The sequence below is a fragment of the Python bivittatus genome, unplaced genomic scaffold, assembly GCF_059951505.1.
Source record: "Python bivittatus isolate LINGU-HERP-01145 unplaced genomic scaffold, Pbiv_v1 ctg000020_np1212, whole genome shotgun sequence".
In the NCBI taxonomy this organism is placed as follows: Eukaryota; Metazoa; Chordata; class Lepidosauria; order Squamata; family Pythonidae; genus Python; species Python bivittatus.
The window spans coordinates 2,975,074-3,001,391 of NW_028277030.1; the positions used below are offsets into that span (position 1 = coordinate 2,975,074).

Consider the following 26,318-nt stretch of genomic DNA (forward strand, 5'->3'; position numbering starts at 1 on the left):
CATAAAAATCCCTGCACCTAAGTAAACTGAAATATGACAGTTTTTATCTCCAAAGAAAGAGCACCATTACTTGCAGTTTTAATTTTGTCCCCCCAAAATGCCAGAAAACAATGTTTCAGACATTTAAAGGTCCTAGCTCAAACATCCCTGTAGATTTTTCTCTGAAATTAAGTCAGGTAGGGATAGCAAATTTCATTCTAAAGTAAAAAGCTATAGCAATTTTTCTCTTCATATGCTAATTATTGGGAGACCTAAATTTCTCTCCAAGCTCAGGTCCTAGATTGAAATAACCACAGCATGCCATGTTTAACTGACTAATAGATTTAAAACTTTCCAGCCACTAAAAAAACCCACTACCAATTAAAACTGCTGATAGCATCATCTTAAGAGATATGTTCTCCTTTGTGCCAAATAATAAAATACTTTTCCAGTTTGCTGCCCTCAGAACTCCATCATCCCCTCTTGATTTGGAATGATGAAAGCTTTATTTATTATTATGTTTGTATACCACAGTAATCGGGTCAATTCCTGTTGTGGTCTGACCCATAGTGGTGTGGGGGGGGAGAGACAACCTTGTGGGAAGGATGAATCAGAGGTTGCAGGGTGTATTTTGTATTATATGTTATATAATTGACCGACCAGCACTTTATTTTACTCACCATCAATTAAAAGGAATGGGACTAAATTTCCTGAATTAAGTTAAATAATTAAATATATGGATTATTAAGAGATCTGTGGGAAGTCTGATGTACATTTGGGTAGAAAATAACTGGTACTCTTCTATGCCTTCATTTTACATAATAGAGTCTAATTGGCATATATAATTAAATAAAATCCTACAGCAAAAGAGAAGCTCTAATTTGTGCAGGTTTATGATTTATACTAGAGTAGTGTTTTTGAAACTTGGCAACTTTAAGATATGTGGACTTCAACTCCCAGAATTGGAGTGGCTGGCTGGCTGGCTGGGGAATTATGGGAGTTGAAGTCCACACATCTTAAAGTTGCCAAGTTTCAAAAACACTGCTCTAGAGTGAGTCGTTTGCTTATTAAACAGTACCAGATCCCTAAAAAAAAAAAAGTTTCATTTGGAATGTCAGTTATTTGAAAACACTTCCTTTGCTTATTTTTCAGCCAGATAAGTTCTTGCTATTGTTTTTTTTTATGTATCCATACAATTACAGGTCTTTCTGCTGCTTCTGTTTTAATCCAACATTTCCATGTGATTTTTTATAGGACCCCCTGGGGCCAGAGGGGAACCAGGAGAGCCAGGGAAATTTGGTCCTGCAGGTGTGAAAGGTCCGCCAGGGGACAAAGGTGAACAGGGCTTTTCTGGACCTAAAGGAAAGGCTGGGGAAGCTGGTCTCCCTGGAATTGAAGGAATGCCTGGTTTCCCAGGGCCAAAAGGTAAAAATAACAACTGTATAAATCCCTGAACTCAGAGTTACAACCCACTCCTTTCTCACTCACCACCACCTTTTGCAAGGCTATAATGATTTATTTTCACTAATTCTAAAGCCCTTTTGTTAAGCTAAAAGGGGTAGATTTAGGAAAAGGGTATTACTGCACCAGTAAAATACATAATAAAAGTAGCAATAAAAGTTATTGCATTACAAGATACTATATAAAATCAACAATCTCTTACGTATTTCAGCTGCTTTGATATTCTTGGATATAAATTCTGTGGATGCTTCCTCTCAATCTGTAAAATTTGTACTTTAGATTTTCATCAAAGGCCCAAAACGTTTGATCCTTGCTCAATGTAGTTTAGCAACAATATTGAGCAAGGATCTGTCCTACTTCTTGTTTTTATATTTATGTTCTTTTCAAAATGTAGCCTAAAGACATTTAGGACCTGAGATGATGTGAATCTTTTTTGGGATGGACATAATATTTTATTTTACCATTTTCATTCAAAGGTGCTGAAGGATCTTCTGGCATCGGAGGTTTCAAAGGAGCTGTGGGAATCAAAGGGTGGCCAGGATGGAGGGGAATCCAGGGAGAGAGAGGCTCCCCTGGTAAGCATGGTGCTAAAGGTCTGCCTGGCGAACACGGACTAAAAGGTATTCTCTTCAGTGTTTCGAGGCGTTCATGTTATTCAGTATGCATGGATACATTCAGGGACAATTGCAGACATGCTTTAAGAAAGCTTTTATTTAACTGAAAATTCCTTTTACCAAAAACATTGCAGTGTAATCCTAAATATATTGATTTAGAATCAAATACTACATATTCAGTTGGGTTGACTCCAAGTCTTTAGGAGCGCCAGCTTTAATCTTACAGCATACTAATTTCAACAGTGTCTTTTTGCTGCCAGCTGCCTTCTATATAAGGCAAGTCAAGAACAGCTGCCCAGTTCAACAGCATATATCTTGCCCTCCTTTAGCAGATGGGAACCAGAAAGGTTTTTTTTTTTTTTTTAATATTTTGATTTCTAAAAGAAAAAATTATTCCATGACTCCAGTTGAAAAAGAACAGTGGATGCACTATTACTAATGTTTGGTCATTGACCAGCAAACCAAACAGAAGGGTCACAAATGATTACAGTAAAACCAGCTATAAAATCATATAACAATACAAGTAAAATTGTAAATTAAAGTTTAAGAATTTGGGGTTTAATAGAATTAATATAATAAAGTATGATACAATTTATATTGGGAAACTAAATAATAGTTTAGAATAACAAAATAGTAAAATTACTAATTTGAAATATATAGAACCATTATAATACTGAAAGCTATGGAAAATTGTAATTAATATTATATCTAAAAAATGTAATGATGTATTGTATAAGGAAGGATAATACATAATGAATTATTATGGTTTCCACACTAAATAAACTTTTAGTCCAATTATAGTGACTATCTACATTGTTAAAATAACTCAGGCAGCTAATGAAATTAAGACAGAAATAAGATTCAATTGACAGCAAGGACATAAAACATTGATAAAAAGTAGAAACTAAATGGGTAGCTGCATTTGAAATGTTTCCAAACGGAAAATATCTAGGAGGTGTTTGAAGAGAAATTACAGCACATTGTACAAACCATGGAACAGTATTTGTCTGTAATCATTGAAGCAGAATCAGATTGGTCTGATAGTAGCAACTTGAGATAGAAAGAATCAGAGTAACCAGAATGTTTGGTGATGGGCAGAAAGAGTAATTCCTGGTGAGCACCAACATAGAGGGAGCAATACAATATAACATGTTTCAGTGTTTCAATTGTTCCTCCACTGCATGGGTACAATCTCTGTTCAAAAGGAAAGTTTCGGTATCTCCCTTCAATAACTGCTGTTGAGAGGGCATTGAATCTAGCCAAGGACAAAGCCCTTCTGAATTTGGGGGTCGTTATGCAAATGAGGCATCCAGCTGGGTGAAGTAAATGTGCAGAGGCACTCAGATGTTTCTGGGTAAGACTGACATCTGATTGCATCTTGAAGCACCACATTTGGAATGCAGTGGGGTACTTGGAAGATAGATCTCAAGGACTTAGACTGAACTCTTTCAAGGGGAAGGAATGACCTGTAAGGGCCCAACCAGACACCAGAGAGGAGCTGAGCTTGCATCTTGGCCGAGAAGACTTTGAGTGCTGCAGGTATATGCTGGGCTCCTTTGGAGAAGTAGAAAGATTGTAGAGCTGAAGCTGTTTTCTGCGCATTTAAGCTGACATAGTTGGTATGGGATTTGCAGTTGCCCGTAGCATGGAAAACAATCCCTAGGTATTTGAAAGTCTTAACTTGCTCTATTAGATGGTGGTTTAGCCGCCAGACATGTGCCTTAGGGTGCTTGGCAAATGCCACGACCTTGCTTTTTGAGTAGTTAATATATAGTAATTCTTCTTGACTGTGCTCAGCAAGTGTATAAAGTGCCCGTTTCAGGGCAATCTGTGTCTGAGAGAGCAGCACAGCATCATCTGCGTATAGAAGAACAGAGATGTGTCTGTTTCCCAGTTTTGGTGGATGGAGAGATGGACTGTTCAATTTGTCTATGAGGGAGATAGAATGCACCCTTGTCCCACACCTCTTTTGACTAGGATTTCCTTGGTCCAATGTCCATGCATATTACATCACACCTTCATCCGGGAATTTTCATGGTGTTTGTAGATAAGAACAAGTAATCTTCTATCCATTGAGGGAGAGTTCAGTTTGTCCCATAATTTACATCTAGAGATGATATCAAAGGTGCATCTAAGATCAATGAAGGCTGTGTAGAGTGCTGATCAGCTCTGGAGGAGTATTTTTCAATTAAATGTTGAAGAGTTAAAGCATCATCAAGGAGTGAGCGGCCTTCTCTGAAGCCTGCCTGCTTATCAGCCAGGATGTCCTTGGTTATGATCCAGTCCAAAAACGTATTCTACAGGTGTCTAGCATATAATTTACTGACTGCACTGAGAAGGCTAATGGGATGGTAATTGGCAGGTAAATCTCTACCTCCTTTTTTGTAGATTGGAATCACCAAGGCTAGACTCCAAACATTAGAGATCTTAGGATTGTTATCTATAAAGGTGAATAGAGAAGCCAGGACAGGTACCCACCAATCTAGATTATTGTGGAAAACCTCTGCTGAGATAAAGTCATAGCCTGGAGCTTTGGTCAATTTCAGTTGCTTGTTTCAGTTTAGTAATCTCAGAGCCTGACGCAGGGGGCCAGGAGGGGAGTAAGTTTTCTTTCTTTCTTTCTTTTTTTCTTTCTTTCTTTCTTTTTCTTATTATATGTCTTTATTATAAAATGCTATGTATAGGCTACATTAAGTACAACAAATAATATAGAAAATTAAGATCTACAAACATAAATCTGACAAGGACGTATATAAGAAAGAAAGAAGGAAGGAAGGAAGGAAGAAAAGAGAAAGAAAAAAAGAGGGAAAGAAAAAAAACCAAAAAAGAGGAAAAAACCCATTTAAAATGTGGTTTCCAACTATCAAACATTGTAAATATACCAGTAATTATATTACTTTTAATCTCTTATCTTTGTTTTATCTATTTTACTATTATTTCTATTAAAACAATTCTTTAATATACAAAACCAGTAATCAGTACGAGGGGAGTAAGTTTTCTTCATAGTCTATTCCCCTCTCTGGATGGAATGATTCCTCCTGTGTATACAGTAATCTGAAGTGGTCTTCCCAGGCTGAAGCAGGAATAACAGATGGGATTTGAAGACTGGAGGGAACTGGTTGGAGAGTTATGAGTTTCCAAAATAAAGCTGAATTCTTGGAGCAAGAGGCAGAAATTAGTTGGTTCCATGACTCTCTTAAGGCCTACCTCTCCTTTAACTGTAATAGCTGTTTGTATTGACTCTTGAGAAGCAACAAATATTGAGCTGAATGGGAAAGCGGATTATTTTTTTATTCCTTAAAGCAGATGATCAGTTGTTTCTTGGCTGCATGGCATTCGTTGTCAAACCAAGATTGGTTAAAGGAGAACTGGTTCCCATTAACACTAGATGGACAAGTAGAGAGAATTGGCTGGAGAAGCTGAATTAGCTGGGCGTAGGATGACAACATTGGGTCAGAAGACCTTTCATCTAATATGTCTCGGCATAGTTGAAGTGCCTCTTTGGTGGAGAGCATTTGGGTTAATTTATCCTTCACATGGGATGTCCATTTCATGCATATTCGGCCCCTGAGGATGTCTTCAGATGGAATAGGGTATATTTCCAGGAAAGGAGCACCAAAAGATTTCAAAAACAGCATATTGGTAGAGTGGTCACTCTCAGGACACTTGTCAATATGAAATCTAAGAAGTGAAGTACATAGGTTTTTTGAAACGGCAGTGTAATCAATCAGAGGACCTTGTGCCAGCCCAGTGTGAACATTTTGCTGGATAGTTGGTGATGGTGGTGCATTCATTATCAGGAGATCTAACTTGCAAAATGTCTGCAACATATGTAGACCCCTAAAGTCTCCAACATGGTCCTTAGATTCTCTAGTTAAAAAAAACAGGAACAGGCTGCAAGGTAGGTGGAATTTGCTGGTATTTGGCATACAGCTGATTATCCTGTGGACCTAATCTAGCATTAAAATCCCCGCTATGACAATATGGGCAGTCAGAAACACAGCTGAAGATTGTTAATGTAAATTATGCTTTTGACCAGATTTCTGCAATGCATGGTTAAATGATGTTGGGTGGTATATAGAAGTTAATGAGGAGCATTAAGAAGTTAGGAATGACTGTTTGTGCAAAGTTCTCAGCTGAATCTAATGAAATGGTCTCAGCATTGAGGGCAATTGAATATGAATGCTCAAGCCAGCATGATGTCTCCCTCATCCAAAGCCAGGAGCTGCTGGGAGGGACAGGGATTTGTATCCCTCAATAAACAAATTGGTGGCTGACCAAGTCTCTTGAAACAAAATAATGTTGAATTGGGAAATACAGCTTGTGAAAGCAGGGTCTCTGGTTCTAACTTCCCATCCAGCAATGTTCCAGGAAAGGAAGGACAGTGATTCTGGTAGAATTTTGAGTCAGCTGGATCTTTCAGGGGAAGACAGAGGGCAACGCTTTATGTCCAGAGTAGCAGTTGTTTTGTCATCATCAGTGAAATCTGTCCTTAAAGAGCAGTTGGATTCTTCTGGGGCCTTGCACTTTAGTAGTTTGTCCATACAACCAGGTGCACATAGTTCAGTGAAATAAAAAAAAAAGTGAGGATCACATGTTAAGGTTGTTTCTGGAGCAGTGGAGGGAGAGCAAGCATTCATTTCTTGCTGAGAGGCAGAATATGCGTGCTTTGGGTCATAAGAGTTTACTGTGTCATCCTGTGAATAAGTAGTCTGAATATACTTAAGTTCATGCCAAATCAGGCTCCTGTTGACATTTAAATGGGACACAGTACAAGGGAGGCTGGTTTTAGCAGACAGCCCCAAATGGCTATCTGTTGAGACTTCGGCAGTATCATTGTGGGGCAAAAGTCTGATAGTAAACAAGTGTTGAATGCAGCAGGAAGGTCTGAGGTAGGATGAGACTTCCTGCCTGTGTTTGGCTCTTGGGGTGTCAAGTCAATGAGTAAAGAGGAGAGTCTCTTCACTTTTATGAATGAATAGAGGGATCCACAGTTTGATCAGTAACATTAAACATTACTAGTGGATTATTACACTTCCTCTTTTTTCTAATACGGACAGCTGAAACTTTGTGTGAGACTGAGGCACAGGGGTGAATAAATCAGTTGGCTGAGTGCCAGAGGCCAGGGCAAAAGTTTTAAGTGTCCCTGCTGAGGATATGGCAGACGTTAGAGAGCTTTGGACTTCATTCTCAAATATGGAGGGAGGGAGTAACTCATCTGTCTTCTGAGTCAGAGAAGAGTGTTTGATTGCAGCTGGCCTTGAGTCTGGCTGATCAGCCCTCCTTATCAGTTGCAGGGAGTTAAGGTTGAAGTGTTGTGAGATTGCTTTTTTTTTATCAACTCCCTGGATCGAGGCTGAATCTTGAGCTCTAAGAGTAGAGGACGAGAGGTGTCTTTAAAAACTCTAATAGGGGTTATTTCACATTTGTTCAGAAAGTCCTTCATTCTGATTAACATGAAAGGATAGATAGATTTAAAGGTAAGTACCAATCTGATATATTTGGCTGGAGAGGGGAGCCAGTCCAAATCCAGTAAGTCACAATGGAGCACTGGGCAGCAAAGAATCTGTAAGGGGGAGAGTGTTACAGCTCTCTTTGTCTGCCACTTGCAGGAATTAAATTGGTTATTAGCAATCAAAAGCTTGAGTCTGTGTGGTTGTAAGAAACATGGGTTATTTGAGCTGGTAAAAGCGGAAGTCTTAATGTCAGAGGATTGATCCACAGCAGCATTGGTTTTCTGCTCCCCCCTAAGATCTAGCTGGATCTTAGTGCTGTCAGATAGCCGGTCTTTATGTGACCAGCTTCTCTGGTCCAAGATATATTGGTCCAGGGAACATTTGTTATTAGCTGTCAGCAGCTAGTCATGGATTGAGATTACAGTCTGAGCTGTTAACAAACAGTTCTTAGCTAGCAGCTCCACACCAGTCTCAGTGGACAGGGTTTCAGATCTTTTTTCCTCCCCAGTCTCAAATTGCCCTTTTTCCTTGAGGAGTGTAAGTTCCTCGCTTTCCCAATTTAACAAGGTGCTGGATGAAAAAGCATAAGAATTTGATTCACCTACAGAGGCACTGATGGGTAGAAAGTTCTCAAGTGTAAGTTGATTAGGGTCAGTGTTCTTTCTTAGTCCAATGTGTTCGGCGTTGTTCTTTTGGTTTTGATGTACCCGCCTTCTTCTTACCTCAGTTATTGCTTTTTCGGGGAAATCTGTTATTAGAGTTGTTCCCCATCTGACAGCCTCTGGCCAGGAAATTTGGATTTGAACCATAATTTACAAAGGCTTATCTTCTGCAGTGGGTTAAGTAGAAATATGCAAAGGAATTGCTGGAGCTCTTTATGGTATATACGGCTACTTAGCTATCTTCCCATCACTAATACAACTGGAGATCCAGAATATAATCTCTGTAATCTCATCTCCGACATCAATACTATAATTCATTTCCCTTTTTTAAATCCTAACCTTCTTGTAAGAAAATCAGGGGGTCTTCTACTTACTGTTCCAATCAAATATACTTTATTTTCATTTGTTGTTTTCTCGTATTTGTACTTTTGTTTCTGTAACCCATTCTGCATACAAGATGCAAGATGAAAATACAGTTGTTGTTGTTTTTGTTGTTATTCCCAATCACATGTTATCCTTACCCTGTTCAGGGTGGGAGGGATTAAGCTAAGAACCTGAACCAGGATCATCGTGAGAGTGTCTTGGCTGTAGAATCTTTTGAACCTGAGTTTTCCATAGTTCTTAGAATCTATCACTGTAACAACTCCATTTACAATTACCAGAGCTGCTGATCACAGTAGATAGAGAAGGCAAAGCTAAATCTTGCCCCATCCTTCACGTCACAAGATTCTTTACGTGTATGAAAGTGGCATGGATTTTTTTGGGGGGGGGAGGGAGGGGCTGTTTTCTATTGAAAAAAACGTGGAAGGGGCAGTGATTGGAAGGAAAGGTTGGCTTGCCTTATAGAAGTAATGTCCTTTCTTTTCCGAAACCCCCCACATCACTGCAAACAGCTTCCTTACTAACCTTTTCTTAAAATAGAAGGAAAAAAAGAAACAAATTTGCCTCCAAAAGATAAAATAATTTCTGTTTTCACACCCCTGGATTCCAAAAAGAATCTACCATTATGTTTTTCTTCTTTGTTATCTCCCAAGCACTGTCAGACAAAACAAATTAAAGGGGACAGTTTGGAAGAGCATTAAACACCACTTGTAAAAGTCTGTAAGAAGAGGGAAAAAGCATTTTTACATTTCTGCTATTTCCTCTTAAACATATTGCTTTATATGGTAGGTATATTATCACAGCATGCATTTTCTCTCTCAGTGAAATCGCTTAACAAACGAAAAGCCTAAGTTTAGAGGAAAGGGCTATAGGTCAGTGGTAAAGCATATGTTTTGCATGATAAACATGACAGGTTCAATGTTCAACATTTCCAGGTAGGGCTGGGAAAAAAACTTTGGCAGTGAAATTGCTGAAAATGAAGACACTATGGAGCTACACAAGGCACAAATTCAGTTTAACATAAGGCAATTCATATGCTTCCCACAGCATCCCTGATTAGGATTCTTATCTTAAAAGGTGAGCGTGGAGTTCGTGGTCTACCAGGAGCAGCTCCTAAAATCATGCCAAACCTAATGATGGAAGTGAAAGGTGAAAAGGGAAGTAAAGGAGCAGTTGGTTTTAAAGGGAGTATCGGTTTGGAAGGTAAAGAGCCACAATGTATCCATAAGTACAGTATATTAAAAATATTGTTGTACCTTTCAATATGCACCAAGTTCTGATTTTTCTACAGTGAGGGAATTCAAATTTCCTACTCATCACAGTCCCACATTATCGGGGTCCCAGCCTGGCCAAAGGTCATAAAAAAGCCAATTAGGGATTGATTACTCACAGAGAGTAGAAGACACACACAGTAGTGCTGCTGATGCTAACAATCCTTAGGCCTTTCTGAAACCTCAGACTTCTGCATGTATGAGAAACTGCAGAAGTTATGGAAGAACCATCCTGCTAGTCTGAGCTCCTGAGAAGGCATTAAAAATAGCTTCTCTTGAATTGGGGTGGTTTGGGGTTCATTGTACTCTGAATCCTCTTCACAGCCTTGCTAGATTCCTGACATAAGGATGTGACAATCCCATCCAAGGAAAAAGAAGTGCATACTAATTAATTACTTATGTTTTTTTAATCCAAATGTTCTGGGTACTATACAATTAATAGCAGCATAAAAGAGACATCCAATGAATATAGTAACCATACCTCTGTATTAAAACAATAGCAAAATGTAACTAAAAACAAAAAATGATTTCAAATGTTCACCATAAAGTCAGCACTAGGCAGCAAATGCCTGTTTAAAAAGAAAGGTTTTCAGGGCCTTTCTGAATGCGAGAAGTGAAAGGGCTGGATCCACCCCTGGAGGCAGCATATTCCACCTAGGGTCAACCACTGAGAAGGCCTGCCTTCTGGTCCTCTTATCTCTCCCCAAAGAAGGATCTTAAGCAAGACCTTCTGGTTGCCTTCACAGGATAGGCAGAATAATGTTGGATAAAGTGGTCCATGTCCCTCCTGAATGTGCCAGTTTGGAAGCAAGAACTTTCTGAAAGAGCTGCTACTGGTGCCAAGCATCCCCGAGACATCAAGTTTCAGACCAATCTTCTCTGCAGAGAAGAAGGGAAATTAACATTTTCTATTATGTTATTTCTGTAGGAACTAAAGGATCGCTAGGATTACCTGGTCAGACAGGAAGACCAGGTTTACCTGGACCTCCTAGTTTTGAACGAGGTCAGAAAGGAGACATTGGAATTAAAGGAATAAGAGGTGTTCCAGGATATGCTGGTATCCCAGGTCCTCGTGGTATTCCTGGCTTCCCTGGCATCACTGGAAGGAGGGTGAGCAAAACTGGGTGTTCTGGTGGTTGTCTGCATGGATGAATCAAACTGCCCCTGTGTCTTATCTCTTATTTTACTGGAGTTCATAAAGCAGAGCACCAAAATCCCTAAAGCCAAATTCTGTAAATCCATCCAAAACACATTAAATTACGTGGAGAATAGGTTTTATTCTTGATGTATTTTTCAAAGTTTTTAAACATAAGGCCTGGTTACTTGAGGGACCACCTGTCTCCCATAGTATCTGCCTGGCTGATTTGATCTGGCAGGGTTGGCATGCTCCAGGTCCCTTCAGTTAAACAATGCCACCTGTCGGGAGCTGGAGGGTTTTGAAGACCTGGCTCTTCCCACAGGCCTTTGGTGAGGGAGAGTAAGCCCCTTTGCTTTGTTCTTGTCTGGTTTGTTGTTCACATCATATTTTATTTTATTTTATTTTATTTTATTTTATTTTATTTTATTTTATTTTATTTTATTAACTGTACTCTCTTGTTTTAGTTGTTGTAAACCGCCCAGAGTAACTAAAAACCGGGCGGCATACAAATTTGTTAAATAAATAAATAAATAAAAACATAAACTCACTACAGGTTCTCTACAGTTTCTACTTATCAAGACTCATGTCAGAATCCAGACAAAATCAGCTTGCTGGTGAATAATAATTATACTTAATAAGATTATGCCCATTTTCAATGTGACAGGGAGAAAAAGGTGTTCCAGGATTTCCAGGTTTGATTGGTGAACATGGCCAGCTAGGAGAAATTGGTGAGTCCATTTATTTTTATGAATTTAAGTTTGTTTTTTTAAATACATATATGTAGTCATATAGAAACATTGAACTTGGCTTCTTGTATCTTTTTATTCTTCATATACTTTCATATTTTATTTATTGCCTTTTTGTATTGTAGAAAAACTAATGTAGAGTTCTCTACAAGGGGCATTCTATATCCTATCAGAAGGGCTAGGGACAGCTCATACTTCAGACCTTTTCTACTTGTTAGGTATTCCCAGTCTCCCCAGATATGTCTTATAAGGGTTGGGCTGTCCAGAAGATGTGTTGAGTTGAGAAGGTATCTCCCCACAACATTTTTGTCATACTTTTGTATTCCTCCCTTGCTTATACATCCTGATTCATCTAGGTAAGAGGGAACAGCTGTACTGTAAAGAAGATGGAGTGTTGATAGATGTAGTGGAGATTTTGGTGGTTTCAGCAGGAACGTAACTATTAAATCTGTTCTTGTTCCAGTGGGCATTCTCTGTTCTTGCCCAGCCTCCTAATCTGTGTATGAATTCACATTTAGCTTGCCAAAAGAAAGCAACAAAGCAGGGGCCTTTCATGCAACTTTCCAGGAACCTGGTGATGAAACTGTGGATTTCTTCACCCTGCATTCCAGTTGTTGCTCCCTTTGGCTTTTCTTCCAGACCAAGGAGCAGAAGTTATGAAAAGCAGGACAACTAAAGATCTTCTACCTTTGCCTTTTCTTGAAAGCCAAGTCTATCGGAAGAGTACAGTGAAGAGTCTGTAGCACTTTTTAAGCTACTTCTCCTTTTCTTGTCCTTTTTTCTTATTCTTCCAGACAGGGCAACGGGCTATATTCCTGCACTTGCTTTCTTCAAAAATTAGAAGGAAGAAATCTATAGGTAGTCCTTGCTTAATAACCATTCTTCAGCAACCATTTCAAGTTACAACAATGCTTGAACTAATGGTAGTTGTGACTAGTCCTTGAAGTTATGGCCATTGCAGTTCCCCTGCAATCATGTGATTAAAATTTGGGTACTTTTTGGGTTGAAATAACTGAATTTGGGCAAAGAAACAGCTGACATCACTAAGGGAAGACTGCTTAGTAAGACTGATTGGTTAGATAGATTAACATCCTATAAGTCAGTGATCTCTGCTCCTACAGGTTTTCTAAAACTAGCCCAATAGTTCAGAATAACATTTGTAATCCCTTCAGAAAAATATCTTTGTTTATTTGTTTGTTTATGTATTGAATTTCTAGGCCACCCAACTCCAAAACAACTCTGGGCAGCTTTACAAGTTAAAATAAATAAAAGGGAAAAAATCCTAATATCAATATTCTCCTCTTAATGTCAGATAATACTTCATTCTTATAATTCTTGCAGAAAGTTTGAACTCTAGAATATATGTTAACTTCAGAATTCTTATATGACAGTCTAAGTAAAGACCTCAGTATGAGTACTTTTAAAATACAGTTATTTTATACAGAGAGAGGTGGAGAACTTCACCGTCATGACCAAGGCACTTTTGCTAAAATCATGCAGGTTGGTAGTGTTACCTCAGGAAAGATTAATATCTTGGTTATGTGTGGTATATTCTGGTTCAAACTTTGTGCTTTATTTAAGATTAAATAATTAAGATTAGACATAAGGGAGCCATAGAACCAGAGGTCTTACTCTTACTCTTTCATTCAAGAGACTTCTTGAAATCAGCTCTTTTTATATGGCCTAGCTTTGGACAATGCATTTGTACATCCTACAAAAATTTGGGCAAGACACAGCCAAAGCAGGTAATGGTTCATCTTATAAAAAGAAACCATTTGCTTCCTCAGACTTGTAGGAAAGGGCTCTCCTGGGAAAGCTTCGGAGGGTGATAACTTAGGTATCCATTCATATATAATGTTATAAGTTACCTTCCATTAGCAGATGCAGATTATTACAGGAGTGTCCTGCAGGAATGTTCCTGTCAGACACTGTTTTTCTATACCTTGAATTTTCTTTCTTTCTTTTAATTTTAAGTTCTATAAAGAATAAGAAAGCATTGGGGGAGTTTTTATTATCATGTAAACTCAACTTGCCATTCCAAACAATGGGATACATATGGGGGAGTGGTTAAGGCGAAGGGATTCCTTAAGTTTTTGCCCTGTGTTCAGTCATGCTGGCATTTCAAAATATTGACATAATTTCTTTCCTGGAATATGTTCCTGCACTTCTCAGTCCAGTTTGGGAAATCAGATGAACCTCCCCAACCTAGGAGTCAAAGTGTCTCCATTTGATGGGGGGGGGGGGAATTCCCAGAGTTGTAGAATGCCCTCTTTAGAACAGGATGTATACAGTAAGAAATTCCCTGATGTGTTTTTACATTAAAATATGCTCAAAAGATAGATATTGGTATAATTAAACAAATACATCTCTTGCTTAATAGGTAACAGGGGAGATACTATAAACTTGCCAGGAAGTAAAGGTTCCAAAGGATACCCTGGAACAGCTGGACCAACAGGTATTTGTGTGTGTGTGATGTGCATATGTATGTGTTTATAATACAGTATAATTCATTATCAGATGAGATAGCTAACTAGAGAACAAATTCATTAACAGATGTATGCAGTTATGAAATGACCACAGTATTCTTGATGTATTTCAGTACCATTACAGAGGATAACTGGACCTTCTACCTAGTTAAAATAGAGCAATTCATAAATTGTCAAGTGCTTTGTAGGTTTGCCATCTTTATCTTGATCAGGGTTTTTATCAGGATACCAGTAACTTGATTATGATTCCAATTTCCAGATAAAAAAACTAAGATTGCAAGGTTCAGACTACTCAGAATGCAGCCCTCTCTCAAGATGATATACTCTCTCTCTCTCTCTCTCTTACAGTTAAGCTCCATTGAGTTCCAGGTGTGACTCAACATTCTTACTAGGCTTTTTGCTGTTGTTGTTGTTGTTTCCAAGTAAGCAGAATGTTGAAAAGAAATTATGTGAAGGGAATCAGGACTCTCTCTGTCCAAACACTGAATAGAGCAGGGCCAAATTTGGGGTGGGGAGGAGAGGCCAGCAAAGGAAAGACTGGGTTTGAAAATGGGCTGAGTCTGGCTTGGGACTGTGGAGAAGACCATTGCAGTAGAAAGCCCCCATGGGAGAGGCAGCCGGACAGCATCTTGGAACATTGCCTTGGCTGCCCCATTCTAAGCTCCCTTCTTTGGTTTCTCCTGGCCACGTGACCCAGACTGGAGAAGACATGGTCTACTGCCCTGTATTTTCCGGGGCATGCAGGACCTGCAGTCAAAGATACAACACAGGGGAAGAGCAGAAATATGTACACAGATGCAACATTTTGCTTTGTTATACAAAAGAAAATATATTTCCACTGCTAGTTGGAAAGAATTCCGGAAGCTGTGCTCTGCAGGCTTTCCTTACCTTGTTCAGTTCTGAAATAACGTAATGATGGCATACAAAGATTGCGTCTACTGCTTGCAATAAGATCTTCTGTGTCTGTGTTTTGATCTGGTTTTGGCTTGCCATATTGAGTGAACCCAACTAGTTATGGATTTAATTCAACAATAGAATTAAATAAATAAACAGGCCATTCAGCCAAAAAGATACATCCTCAGTAGGAAAACCAGATTAAATGAAATCTGCAGTAATAAGTTTAAATGTGGCAGATGTGTCACCTTCTAGTTGTTTTGATCTAGAACACCTATAATTTGTAGCAGGGCTATGGAACTAGTTGTAGGAACTCTAGTTCAAAACATCTGGAGGGTTCCCTGGTGTCTCTCCCTGAACTGGTTTACCATATGAGCATGTTGCCTAAGAACATACTTCTCAATAAAAATCTCAGCAGGTACAGTACTAAGAGAATCGGGCCTGGAGAGTACTTGGATGGGAGAGTAAATATATCCATTAATTTCCCAGGAGTCTAGCTGAACCTGAAGAAGACTATCTCTATAAAAGATAACACATTCTTGAATCTCCACAAACTAAAAAGATGGAGATTTAAAATTTTCTAGACAGGAAAAGTGACAACAGCAAAAAAGGAACCTTTGCCCCATAGTTGTTTTGGTCCCTTGTTTGCTTTCAGCTTGTTCTACATGGATCTCAAGTGTCAGGCAGATACAAACTGTAAGAAGACATGTACAGAAGTTATAAATGAGGAAAGAATGAGAATGGCAATTTTTATTTTGAGTCAAAAATGACCTGATTATTATCTATAGCATGGATATGCAGAGTTTGTTTTATAAAGCAACCACAAGAGCTTTCATGATATGGGCAAAAAATGCTATTAAGATATAAAAGGCTAGTATGTTGATAAACATCCTGCTATAGGTTCAACTTAGGGTAGTATCAAGTACCGGCCAGTGGACTGCCAGTTGCCATGAGTTGAGCAGTTTATTGGCAGTTTGATTGTAGGCTGCTTTCTAAGGGTTTAGGCCTACGCTGCATTGCCCCCCTGCCCTGGTTAACTATGGGGTTCCTGTATTTCCTCTCTGTAGCACTAAGGGTTAAGCTTTGGGGCAACTAAAAGCCTACTGAAGCTAATAATGCCTACAGCATCTGGTGCAGGCTCTATTCTGGGGATTCCTCCCAGCTTGGCTCACTGCCTCATATCATCCTCTCCCAAAAAGTTCAAGCCAGCTTTAGTTGACAGCCATTCCCTTAAGGCCACACTTGGCCTGGAGACATTAGGTTGTCCACATTTATTTTACATAGATATGTTCACAATATAAATGGATTTGTTCAATGATTAATTAATAGTTGTAAAAGAAGGACTACATAATTGACTGTTGGAAGTACATATGGAACATGATTATTCAACATATTATTGATGTTCAAAAAATACTGCTCTCCTGCTCTTGTTGATCCTTTCAAAAATCCATGCTATGAACCTGAAATATTTAGGGATCTGCATCAGAACTGGTAGATGGAGACTTCCTGTGGCCCAGTGTGCCAGAAATAACACTATAAGAGGAAAAAGTATTATTTTTTCTATTTTACAGGGTTGACAGGAGCCAGAGGAAAGAAGGGTGAAACTGGGGATCAAGGACATCCTGGCGTAGAAGGCACGGAAGGCCCTCAAGGCTCCCAGGGGTTAATAGGGCGAAGTGGTAATGTTTTTATATTTTAGATATTCATAAATAACAATGTTTATAACAAACAAGGAAAATGGTATGAGTAGACGATGTGATACTTACATTCAGAAGTTGCATACATACCCATCATGCTATTCCCTTTATGCTAAGCAGTATTATGCTTAGTGCAGAAAAGACAAAGAACCTCAAAGCATGAGATAAGAAAAAGAAAAGGAAAAATAGCTACAGCTAGTTTAAACTAACACAATTCAGTCTACCTCTCCATACTTTCTATCCTTGCTTTTACCATCCTTGCTTTTACCATATCCATACACCACACTGCCTTTTCTTCTTTAAACTGTCTTTTCTTTCATCTTTTTCTTTCTGAAGATCTCATCAAGTCCATCCATCCAGGATTTTTTTGATTTTCCCTTTTTTGTTGACCCATTCATCTTCTCTAATATAATTATTTTGCATTATGATCCTCATTCATTCTCTTTATATGACCTCAAAGTACTACTTTTATACTCTTGTATTCAAACCACATTCATTCAGGACTCTTTCCAGAACCTTTCATCACCGTGGTATCCTTCACTTATTCTCTCAAACTTTCAGTCATGCTTTTAGATTTATAATAATTCTTTCACTATTATACGTATGGACTTATGCTTATATCACATATTCCAAACAGACCTTTTTTAAACAGATGCTTACCAAATTTCTTTCATGGATCTCTGAATGGACCTATCACTTTTCTGTATTCTCTTAACTCATTCCCACCTATCTGTTCATGTCACCTAACAAAAGAACTACTTGCCTAGATCACCTTGTTTTAGAACGTTGCGCAATTTTTATGAAAATTCATCCCAGGTTCTTTCATTTCTCACTGTTCACTGCAGCATAAAAGGCAACTATAAAACCAATCTGTTAACTTCTACCTTCATGCATATCCACAACAATCCAGCTAATAACAATTCATACTTTCTGGCAAACATTTTAGCCCTTCATTCATACTTAATTCTGCACCTTCACTTTCATGAATACATTCATCTTTACCATTTAGTCTTCTTATATTCCAAGTCACAATCTTCCATATGCCATGGTTGTCACTAGATAAATCCATATGTATATTGAGTTATGCTGTCCATCATGGATTCCACATGATGCTTTTTAGCAAGGTAGTGTCATCTAGATTATCTAATCCATTGAATTATCTGTTATCTGAATTACTGTATATATTTGTTGGTATGCTAAAACTACCCAGAGGGCCCTGCCAGTTTTCCCCCCATCACCTTAATCATCCAGCAATGATCCCACCTTGCCCTGGCCAGCGGTCCCTCCAATCAGTAAATAGGGAAGTACCAGAAATAGAAAGCAGCTGGCCCTCCACCCACACACTTCACTTTACCATATTAGCTTCCCAGTGAGACGGGCAGAAATGCCAGCCAGATTCTCTCTACCTCCATTTGGCAGGAAAAAATGAGGGGAAGAAGCAAGGGCACCTCAGGCCCTTGGCTTCTGGAGGAAGGGCAGAGGGGACTTACAAAAGTGGGATGTGGGCATGTCTACCCATTGAAAGCCATCCTGCCTTCAGCTGAATCAAAGCATCGTGAAACTGTTGTTTCTGGACCAGGTCACTTGACTTGTGGTATTACTCAGCTTGGGTTTCCAAGACAGCTGTAAGCCCCATAGCCTCATGGAGATAGGCAAGAAAATCTACTGCATGCAAAAGAAGCTGGAGGCAACTGAGAAGCATTTGAAGACTTCTGGCCCAGCAAAGATTTGGACAGAAAACAGTCGCAGCAAAGGAGTGTGCTTCTTTGACGGATGCTCAATAGCCATGTTCCTGGGTGGGCTGGGATATTTCTTAAAGTAACTATTAGGGGAAAGAAGACAGTTCAGCAACTTAAGTAGGATCTAGAAAGAAGTCAACCCAAAGCCTGCCCAAAAGTACTGAACAAATCACTGATTATTGAATCCAGAGTAAAAATGTTTCCATGAATACAGTGAATCCAAGAAATCCCATTGCGCTGAATTTAAAAGATTAAGCTAAGTTTTAAAAGTCAACAGTTAAAAGAGCCATGTTTGAAATCCAGTATTTTTCAAGATTGGTACAGAAGTTTACGTCAATAGATGATCTGGCTCTATATTAATATAAAGTAATACTTTAAATGGCATAGTACAATGAATTTTGTACACAACCAGTTCGTAATTCTTAATGGTAATCTTGACTGTGAAGAATTTTCAGCTTATTAGAATTTCTCAGGAAACTGAAGGCAAAATTTATTCATTTAAGGCTTTGTATTCCAACCAAAAGTGCTATAATTAATATTATATAACATGTGAGAAGTAGCCCCCAAAATGTAACTATAGAGTAATTATACTATAGAGAAATTAAAACAGTGGGTTTGCTAATGAAAAATCCTAGATTTCTTCTAATCAAGCTTGTTTGTGGTTCCTTATTCTTTTCAATCACAAATGCATGTGATAAAAAAAGCTAGCAAGTTACTGCCCAAACAAGAAAATTAAAATTAAATTAAAGTAAGAGATCCAAATCCTGACAGTAATGTATAATCAGTACTTCTTTTAGAGAGTAGCAGCTTTGTCTGATTGTCCTATATAATATAGCAAATGTATTTTTTGCCTAAACGTAGAAGGTGTAGCTTGAATTTCAGACAGAACCCTTGCTTACTACAAGCAAGCCTTCTGTTAGTATTATTGGTATTGTTGGGGTTGGTATTGTTTTGTTCTGTTCTTCTCAATATCCATTATCAACTCCTTTCAATTATAATCAAGAGCACCACATAATAATATATAAATAGCAGGCCTAGTTACACAGGCTAAAAATAACAAATGTGGGGTAGCATATTTCCCATTACATCAGTTTGCAGTTTTAAAATAATAAACAAACTCTTGCAAAAAACTGATACATTTTACCATTATTGGAGGAATATACCAATAATGTAATGGATACCTAATAATGCCTATTTGTTTCACAGGATTCAAAGGCCACTTTGGGGGAGTAGGTGTACCTGGAGATCCAGGTATTCCTGGATTTTCAGGTGAAAAAGGAACTACTGGAAATGTTGGCCCTCCAGGAAGAAAAGGTAAATTAAATTCTATCAGTAAAGTTGATACTAATATGTTACTATATGTTATGGGCTACATTGAGAGGCAGGCTTCTCTTCCTCTGTGTTCCATATCCGTTTAAGGAATTCTCCCAACCCTGCCAAGTAGTTTTGGAAAGTCTATGGAAGGATGGGCTAGGTTTCAAGAATCCATTCCATTGGCAAAACAGCTTTGTGAGAACCAGAACAGGAAAAGTCAGAAGCAAAGGACCCGCGGCCAGAATGGTCCAGTAATAGGTATCACCTTGACAATGCTCATCAAGCATTCCTTCTGCTGAGAAACCAGTGGCTCTCAGTCCATTATGATATATGGGCAAGAGAAAGAGATTGTCAAGTCCACAATGTCCACGTCCCAATCCCAAAGAATTCTCATGCAACCAGGCCTGGTTCAGAAAATGCTCCTTTATTTTGTGGTACATGTAGCTTTGAACAAAACATTGCTAAAACTAAAGCCTTGAAAAATTTCCCTCTATTTATCCCCCCTCCCCTAATTGCCCTGGCGCCTCAATTCCTCTTCACCTGGTGGTGACCTCTTCCCTTCCTTCCATGGATACATAGCTCTTTCCTGGCCATCAGGCCCCCACTGGCCTTGCCTGCAATCCGACCCGGCCTCATTGCCCATATAAGGTTAAGCTCCTCACCATCTCCCGTTACTACTCCTATTACAACCTTAACTACTAGCCCTCCTCCCCAGTCACAGTTGGCAGAAGCAAATCAAACTCCCATTGACTGCTGTGCTTTGTAAATTAACAATTGTTGGTTGATGCAGGTTCTGACAGAGATGTAAGGGTTGAACCTGAGTTCTGCTTATATATGGCTTGAATCTTACAGTTTGCAGTAGCTGCTTTTCTTTTGTCATTAATGGCTTTTCGTATTTGCAATCATCTGCCTTGAACCTTCTGGTCAGGCTTCACCCATACACAAAATTACATTTCTATGTACAAAGATAAACATAGAAATGCACATAAATGCAGGCACAACAACTAGTTTAAATATGAATTATTTTCTTGCATTTTCCTGCATTTGGCTCAATAATGTGTGCTTCAGCTTTTGTTACCACTGGCATTCCAATAGCATAGTGGCTATAACATTTGCCTGGCATACAAAATATCAGTTTGAAGCTCAGCAAAAATGTTCTTTTTTTAAAATCATTTTTCTTTCCCTGAATTTACTGCTTTATTTTTAACAAGTTTCAACATTTTTCCTGCCACTTGAGGTAGAAGGATTTCATTATTTCAATGGTACACCAGTGGACATATTAAAAAAAGAAGCCCAGTGGAACAGATAGCTCAAGGAGACAAAAATAGTAAGTTAAGAAAAACATCAATGATCCTCAGCATATTAGGCAAATTTATAATCATTAGACTACTGGGAGATCATTGGTAACAATTTTTGCAACAGAGATTAGAAAGATGCAGAGCAGTGACCACTGATTCAGGTAAGGGGGCATTCCTTCCACTGCCTGTGGTGGCCAATCAACAGTTTGCCTAGAAGAAAGTAAAGTACAGCAGGCAAACTGAACAGCCACATGTGAGCTGGAACAAGCTGGATGACGCTACTTTTGAGCAGGAAAACATAAGTGGAAGTCATGTTTATGGTGGGCTGAGGGTGGTAAATCATCCATTCCTGCCTGCCAGAAATGATAGGTGGCCCATACTAGTGTCAGGGCAACTTGGCAGAGGGGATATGAACCAATGAAAATATATGGCGCAATTAGCTTCTGATATGGTAACTAATATTTTGAGAGCCAGTTTGGTGTAGGTTAAGGCATCAGGCTAGAAACTGGGAGACCGTGAGTCCTAGTCCTGCCTTAGACATGAAGCCAACTATGTGTCCTTGGGCAAGTCCCTCTCTCTCAGCCCTAGGAAGCAGACAAGGGCAAACTACTTCTGAAATCTTGCCAAGAAAACCGCAAGGACTAGTCCAGACAGTTGCTAGGAGTCAACGCTGACTGGAAGGCACACACACAATTAATATTTTTGTGCATGGATTATCTTCAAAGAACTCTGTATCACATGTTAATTAAGTCTATAAATAATACTGATTTTACTGCACTTTTGGAAGGTGAGCATGGGCTCAGAGGACTCCCTGGATTAGATGGTTTGCCAGGTTCTAAGGGCTTGCCAGGATCACCAGGTATGTTCCAGTTATAAGATGGGCTATCATATATTATGAAGACTTGACTTTTCTTATGAATAAGTGATATCCAACTTGAAATAAAAGGGACCACACTTCCCCCAAAATATCAGGTTTGTAGCTATAGATCTAGCTTAGAGGTACTAAAGTTGGATCTATAGACACTTATAAAGTTTTGTAGATTCATTAGTTTCCTCTGTAGCAAGGAGTGATTTTTACCAGCTGAGGCTGGTGTAATATTTACATTGATCATCTCAGTGACTGATATCCTCATAACCTTTCATTTTGATTACTGCAATGTGGGACTTTTTTTAGAGGCAGTCCAAAAGCTTCCAAGTACAAAATGTGGCAGCTGGAATACAGACTGTACTGAGTATCATGATTATATTCTACTGTTGGTACATCATCTTCATTATTTTCCATTTCATTTTTGGATCCAGTTCTAAGTGCTGATGTTAACCAATAAAGCCCTTTGTTATTATGGGGCCCACTTCTAACTCAGATCGTATTCAAGAGCACCTGCATGCTGAATTCAGCTTGTAGATATTTGAGAATAAGCCTGTTTAGTAGCAGAAACCCAGAGAGGTTAAACTATTATCTCTTTAGTGTTGGGCCAAAATCTTCTCATTGTGCCTTGCTTACTCTGTAGAATAATCGATTCCAGACCAATTGGAAATCTGTCTCTCTGATCCTCAAGTACTATGGATGAGGCGAAAATTGTAAGCAAGCAGAGACACTGCTTCTGGTTGCAAATTGGGGGGACCTCCAAATCGTGGTTCTCTGGGGGAGCAGTTTGTGAAATTCCCTGACACATTGCTGCTGCTGCACTGCCACCCCTGTGAGAATCTGGAGAGAGTGGTTGTTAAATTAAACATTTTCACTGTGCAGTAGTACTCATTATCTTGATCTTTTAAATTTCTTGTATTTCTGCTATGGTGGGGTTGTTTGAAGCAGTTTTATTCCTGACGTTTTAACTTCTGCTGCTTTAAACTGGTACTTTAGTGCAATATGTTTTATTCTTTTTATGTAGGTTTTGTGTTCCAATGTGTACTTTTGAGACTTCTGTGCTATATAGTGACTAACAAATTTTGAAATATGAGAACTCTCCATATTACTATGTCCCACATTTCTGTAGTTAGCAAGTATGCCTTCTACCTTGGAAGCTGGGTATCCTACCCTGTAAAATAACTAATATTTCCATATTTAGAAAAGTATCATGTTTAATATAGCAACTTCCACTTTTTCCATTTATAACAGGTCCAGATGGATATGGGACATCAGGTTTTCCAGGTGTTTTGGGTGATAAGGGGACAGCAGGAGACCCAAGCCCCACTGAAGGCAGCAGAGGATCTCCTGGTCAGAAGGGACAAAGAGGGGATCCAGGTTAGTTTATTAGCCTCACAATTAATAAAACTCCATAGTTTTTAAAGAAACAAACACTCATCCTAAATTTCATGTCAGAAAATACTTGCATGAAAATCTGTATTTTTATAAAATTATTGCAAGTTTTACAGTTACAAGAACTCCTTAGCTCATATTATATCCAATGGTGTTTATATAAAGACTACCTAGATGATTTATCTTCTCTTTTCTAAAATGTCTGTGCATCTCACACAGGATTGAAATAGTTTGATTTTAATAGCTCAGATCTGTATTTTCCAGAACTTAATACTTACAAACATTTGCTTGCTCTTTCTTCCCAGCAAGCTTCATCGTAACCGAACAGTAACTCTGTACCAGATAAGACCCAGTCTATATGTTTGAAGGCTCTTTGTTACACCATACAGTACATTACTGTAACTTAGTAGAGTAGGAAGGAACAATTCTTTGTTCACTTTATGCCTGACTGCCTGGCTATCTGGTGTCAACCACCTGCAGACCAAATCTTTCAAAATGGGAAGTTTTTCCTTTAGCTATAACATAGCCCCTAAAGCTTTGGCAATATGTTTCTTTTATTAACTAGTATTTGTCTAGGAGAGCAGTCATCAGCTTAAGGCATCTGCATTGCTGTGAGTTAGCACTAGAGAGTTTGTCTAGTGCAAGGAAAAGCAAAAACAGAATAAAAAGAACATCGTTTATCAACCAAAGCCTAGGTTATCTCACCACCTCTGCTGTTTTATCCCAGGAATGTTTAAAGCTGCAGTTTCTCTAACTAGTGCTTTGTGTGACTGCTGACTTATCAGTAATCTAATAATACTTCTTGTGTCTTCATCACCCATTCCTGAAACTGGGCAAGTTTCCTTTTGCTGCAGAACTTTAATCTTTTTACAAGAGAAAAGTCCCATCTGAAGAGCTGCTTGTGAATGATTTCCTGCTATTCTACCCTTTAGAAGCCCCTTTAAAACAGTAACAAAGGCTTGGATGAAGGACGTATCCAATGAGCCTTGGATGGGAAGGCATCTTCAAAGGGTCTCTGCTGCCACTCTTAATGCCAGACTGCTGTATGGAGCATCTGGTTGGTGAGATGGAATTTCTGTAGAGACCACCACCATTCCTTCTCCCTGCCCCCAGCCAGTTTGTTGTACCACAGAGTAGCCTGGTGGAAGAGAGAAAAATTCCCTTTCTTTCGTAAGCCAGGTCTCCATGATAACATGCCAGGTTAGTGCTTTCATCCAGGAAAACAATGGATACGTTCAGGTTGGGGATTTGTCTACAATAAAGATTCTAATCTAACCAAATCATGTGCTGGAGCCTTCTGCAAAGACAAGCTGAGAAGTTGAACAAAAGTTTAAGTTTCTAGATAAGGATGATTTTCTGTTTGGCTTTGGTGTGAAGCTTGGCAGCAAGGGGAAAAGGCTGGCCATAGCCCTGCCCTCTTTTCCTTGCCATAGGCAGGTTGCAGCCTCCCACCATGTGATAATCACTCCTGCCAGTGTTTGCTTCCAGGCTGTTTTCCATGCCCTACTCTCTCCCATTTTCCTGATGCATCCCGTCATGGGTGATAGGAAGAACTATCTGCCCTTATTTACTAACCATTCTCCCAAGTACATCTTCTGAATGAATTTCCATTTCAGTTTTAGTATCAGGTTCTGCCATCTGACTGATAGCATCCAGCTATCCTCTTTCGGTCCTCTATGTTCCCCCTTTTTTAAAGCCCATTGCTGTTCATGTACATCCAAACTTCTATATCCCCCAGTGTTTATAATTTGCTCTCCCCACAGGAGCTTGATGATCAGTAAGTGCTGAGGCCTGGAAGCCAACCAGCATTTTTCTTTCCTCATCAGCTCACACCACCAGATAAATCAGGGGACACCTGCAGCCCTTTCAGCCTTGGTGATCAGTTGTCTATAAACTTGCTGAAATAGAAGGGAGACCAAAGGATTATTTAAAAAAAAAAAAAAAGGGCCTGAAAGGAAAGCATGCCTCGGTCTCTGATATGTGTTCCATCATTTCTGACTGGCAGGATGGCGAGGTTCAGCTGGTGCTCCTGGACCGGACGGAAGACCAGGGTTTCCTGGAGTTTCCAATATATCTGGTATACCTGGCGATGTGGGTTCATCTGGTTTTGATGGAGTACCAGGTAACGCAACACTACCATATATTCAGTGGGGATGCATGAACTGCATTCCTGTTCAAACACAATGTGAAAATAGTTGCAAAACTCAGAAAAGGAGATCAATAATGGTTTTAAAATTACTTGATGTTACTTTGAGTCATTGTAACTATTTGGGTTTGTTGCAAGTACGTTCAGCATTTCTTCATCATAAAAATTAAATAGGCAAAATGGTAATCAAGGATAATTAAGTATAAATTCTGGAATTAAGGTTTAATTTATATGTCATGCCAGACACCCTTGTTTTCAGGTCACAGTAATAGTTATAACTGATAGCTAATAAACTAGTGTTATCAGTTAAAAAAAAACATGGTTCTGTCTTCCCCTCCTTAAAAAATGTTTTGTGTTAAGAGAAAAGTTGGAAGGGGTGGGAAAGTGTGGGAGAGTTACAAAATTCCAGGATTGAGGCAAGGGAACCAAACAATAAATTTCTCATGTAGAATAGCAATTCAGAAGTACGGAATGTAATTGCAAAATTAATTATACCCACAGACGCACACACATAGAATTGGATCCATTCATTATAAGCCAAAATTTGGATTTGGTTAGCAAGTTATGTAAACTTAGCCTTTATGGTTTGTAAATTATGGTTTATGATTTAGCATTACTTGTGAACTAAACTGTTATGGCTTGTTCGGTAACCATGTTAAATTAATACTGTACAGCCACTGTGTTAGTATGCACACAGTGCCAATTATTAAGTTTATACATTTTCTTCTTTGTATGTTATAATTAACATATAACAGGACTCAGAATAAAATACAGGTTTT

At 38.9% G+C, this 26,318-nt stretch overlaps 1 protein-coding gene across 1 annotated transcript in view; it reads left to right on the forward strand.

The window, feature by feature from the left end:
- The window catches only part of COL4A2 (collagen type IV alpha 2 chain), a 180,401-nt gene that overhangs the window by 144,712 nt on the left and 9,371 nt on the right, over positions 1 to 26,318 (forward strand). Inside the window, exons 31-41 of the mRNA XM_088133404.1 lie at positions 1,234 to 1,404; positions 1,917 to 2,060; positions 9,631 to 9,756; positions 10,753 to 10,934; positions 11,627 to 11,690; positions 14,089 to 14,163; positions 16,660 to 16,767; positions 19,731 to 19,838; positions 21,924 to 21,995; positions 23,253 to 23,378; positions 25,399 to 25,515. Coding sequence (XP_087989530.1) covers positions 1,234 to 1,404; positions 1,917 to 2,060; positions 9,631 to 9,756; positions 10,753 to 10,934; positions 11,627 to 11,690; positions 14,089 to 14,163; positions 16,660 to 16,767; positions 19,731 to 19,838; positions 21,924 to 21,995; positions 23,253 to 23,378; positions 25,399 to 25,515 — 1,293 coding nt within the window. The remainder of the gene's footprint in view (positions 1 to 1,233; positions 1,405 to 1,916; positions 2,061 to 9,630; positions 9,757 to 10,752; positions 10,935 to 11,626; positions 11,691 to 14,088; positions 14,164 to 16,659; positions 16,768 to 19,730; positions 19,839 to 21,923; positions 21,996 to 23,252; positions 23,379 to 25,398; positions 25,516 to 26,318) is intronic.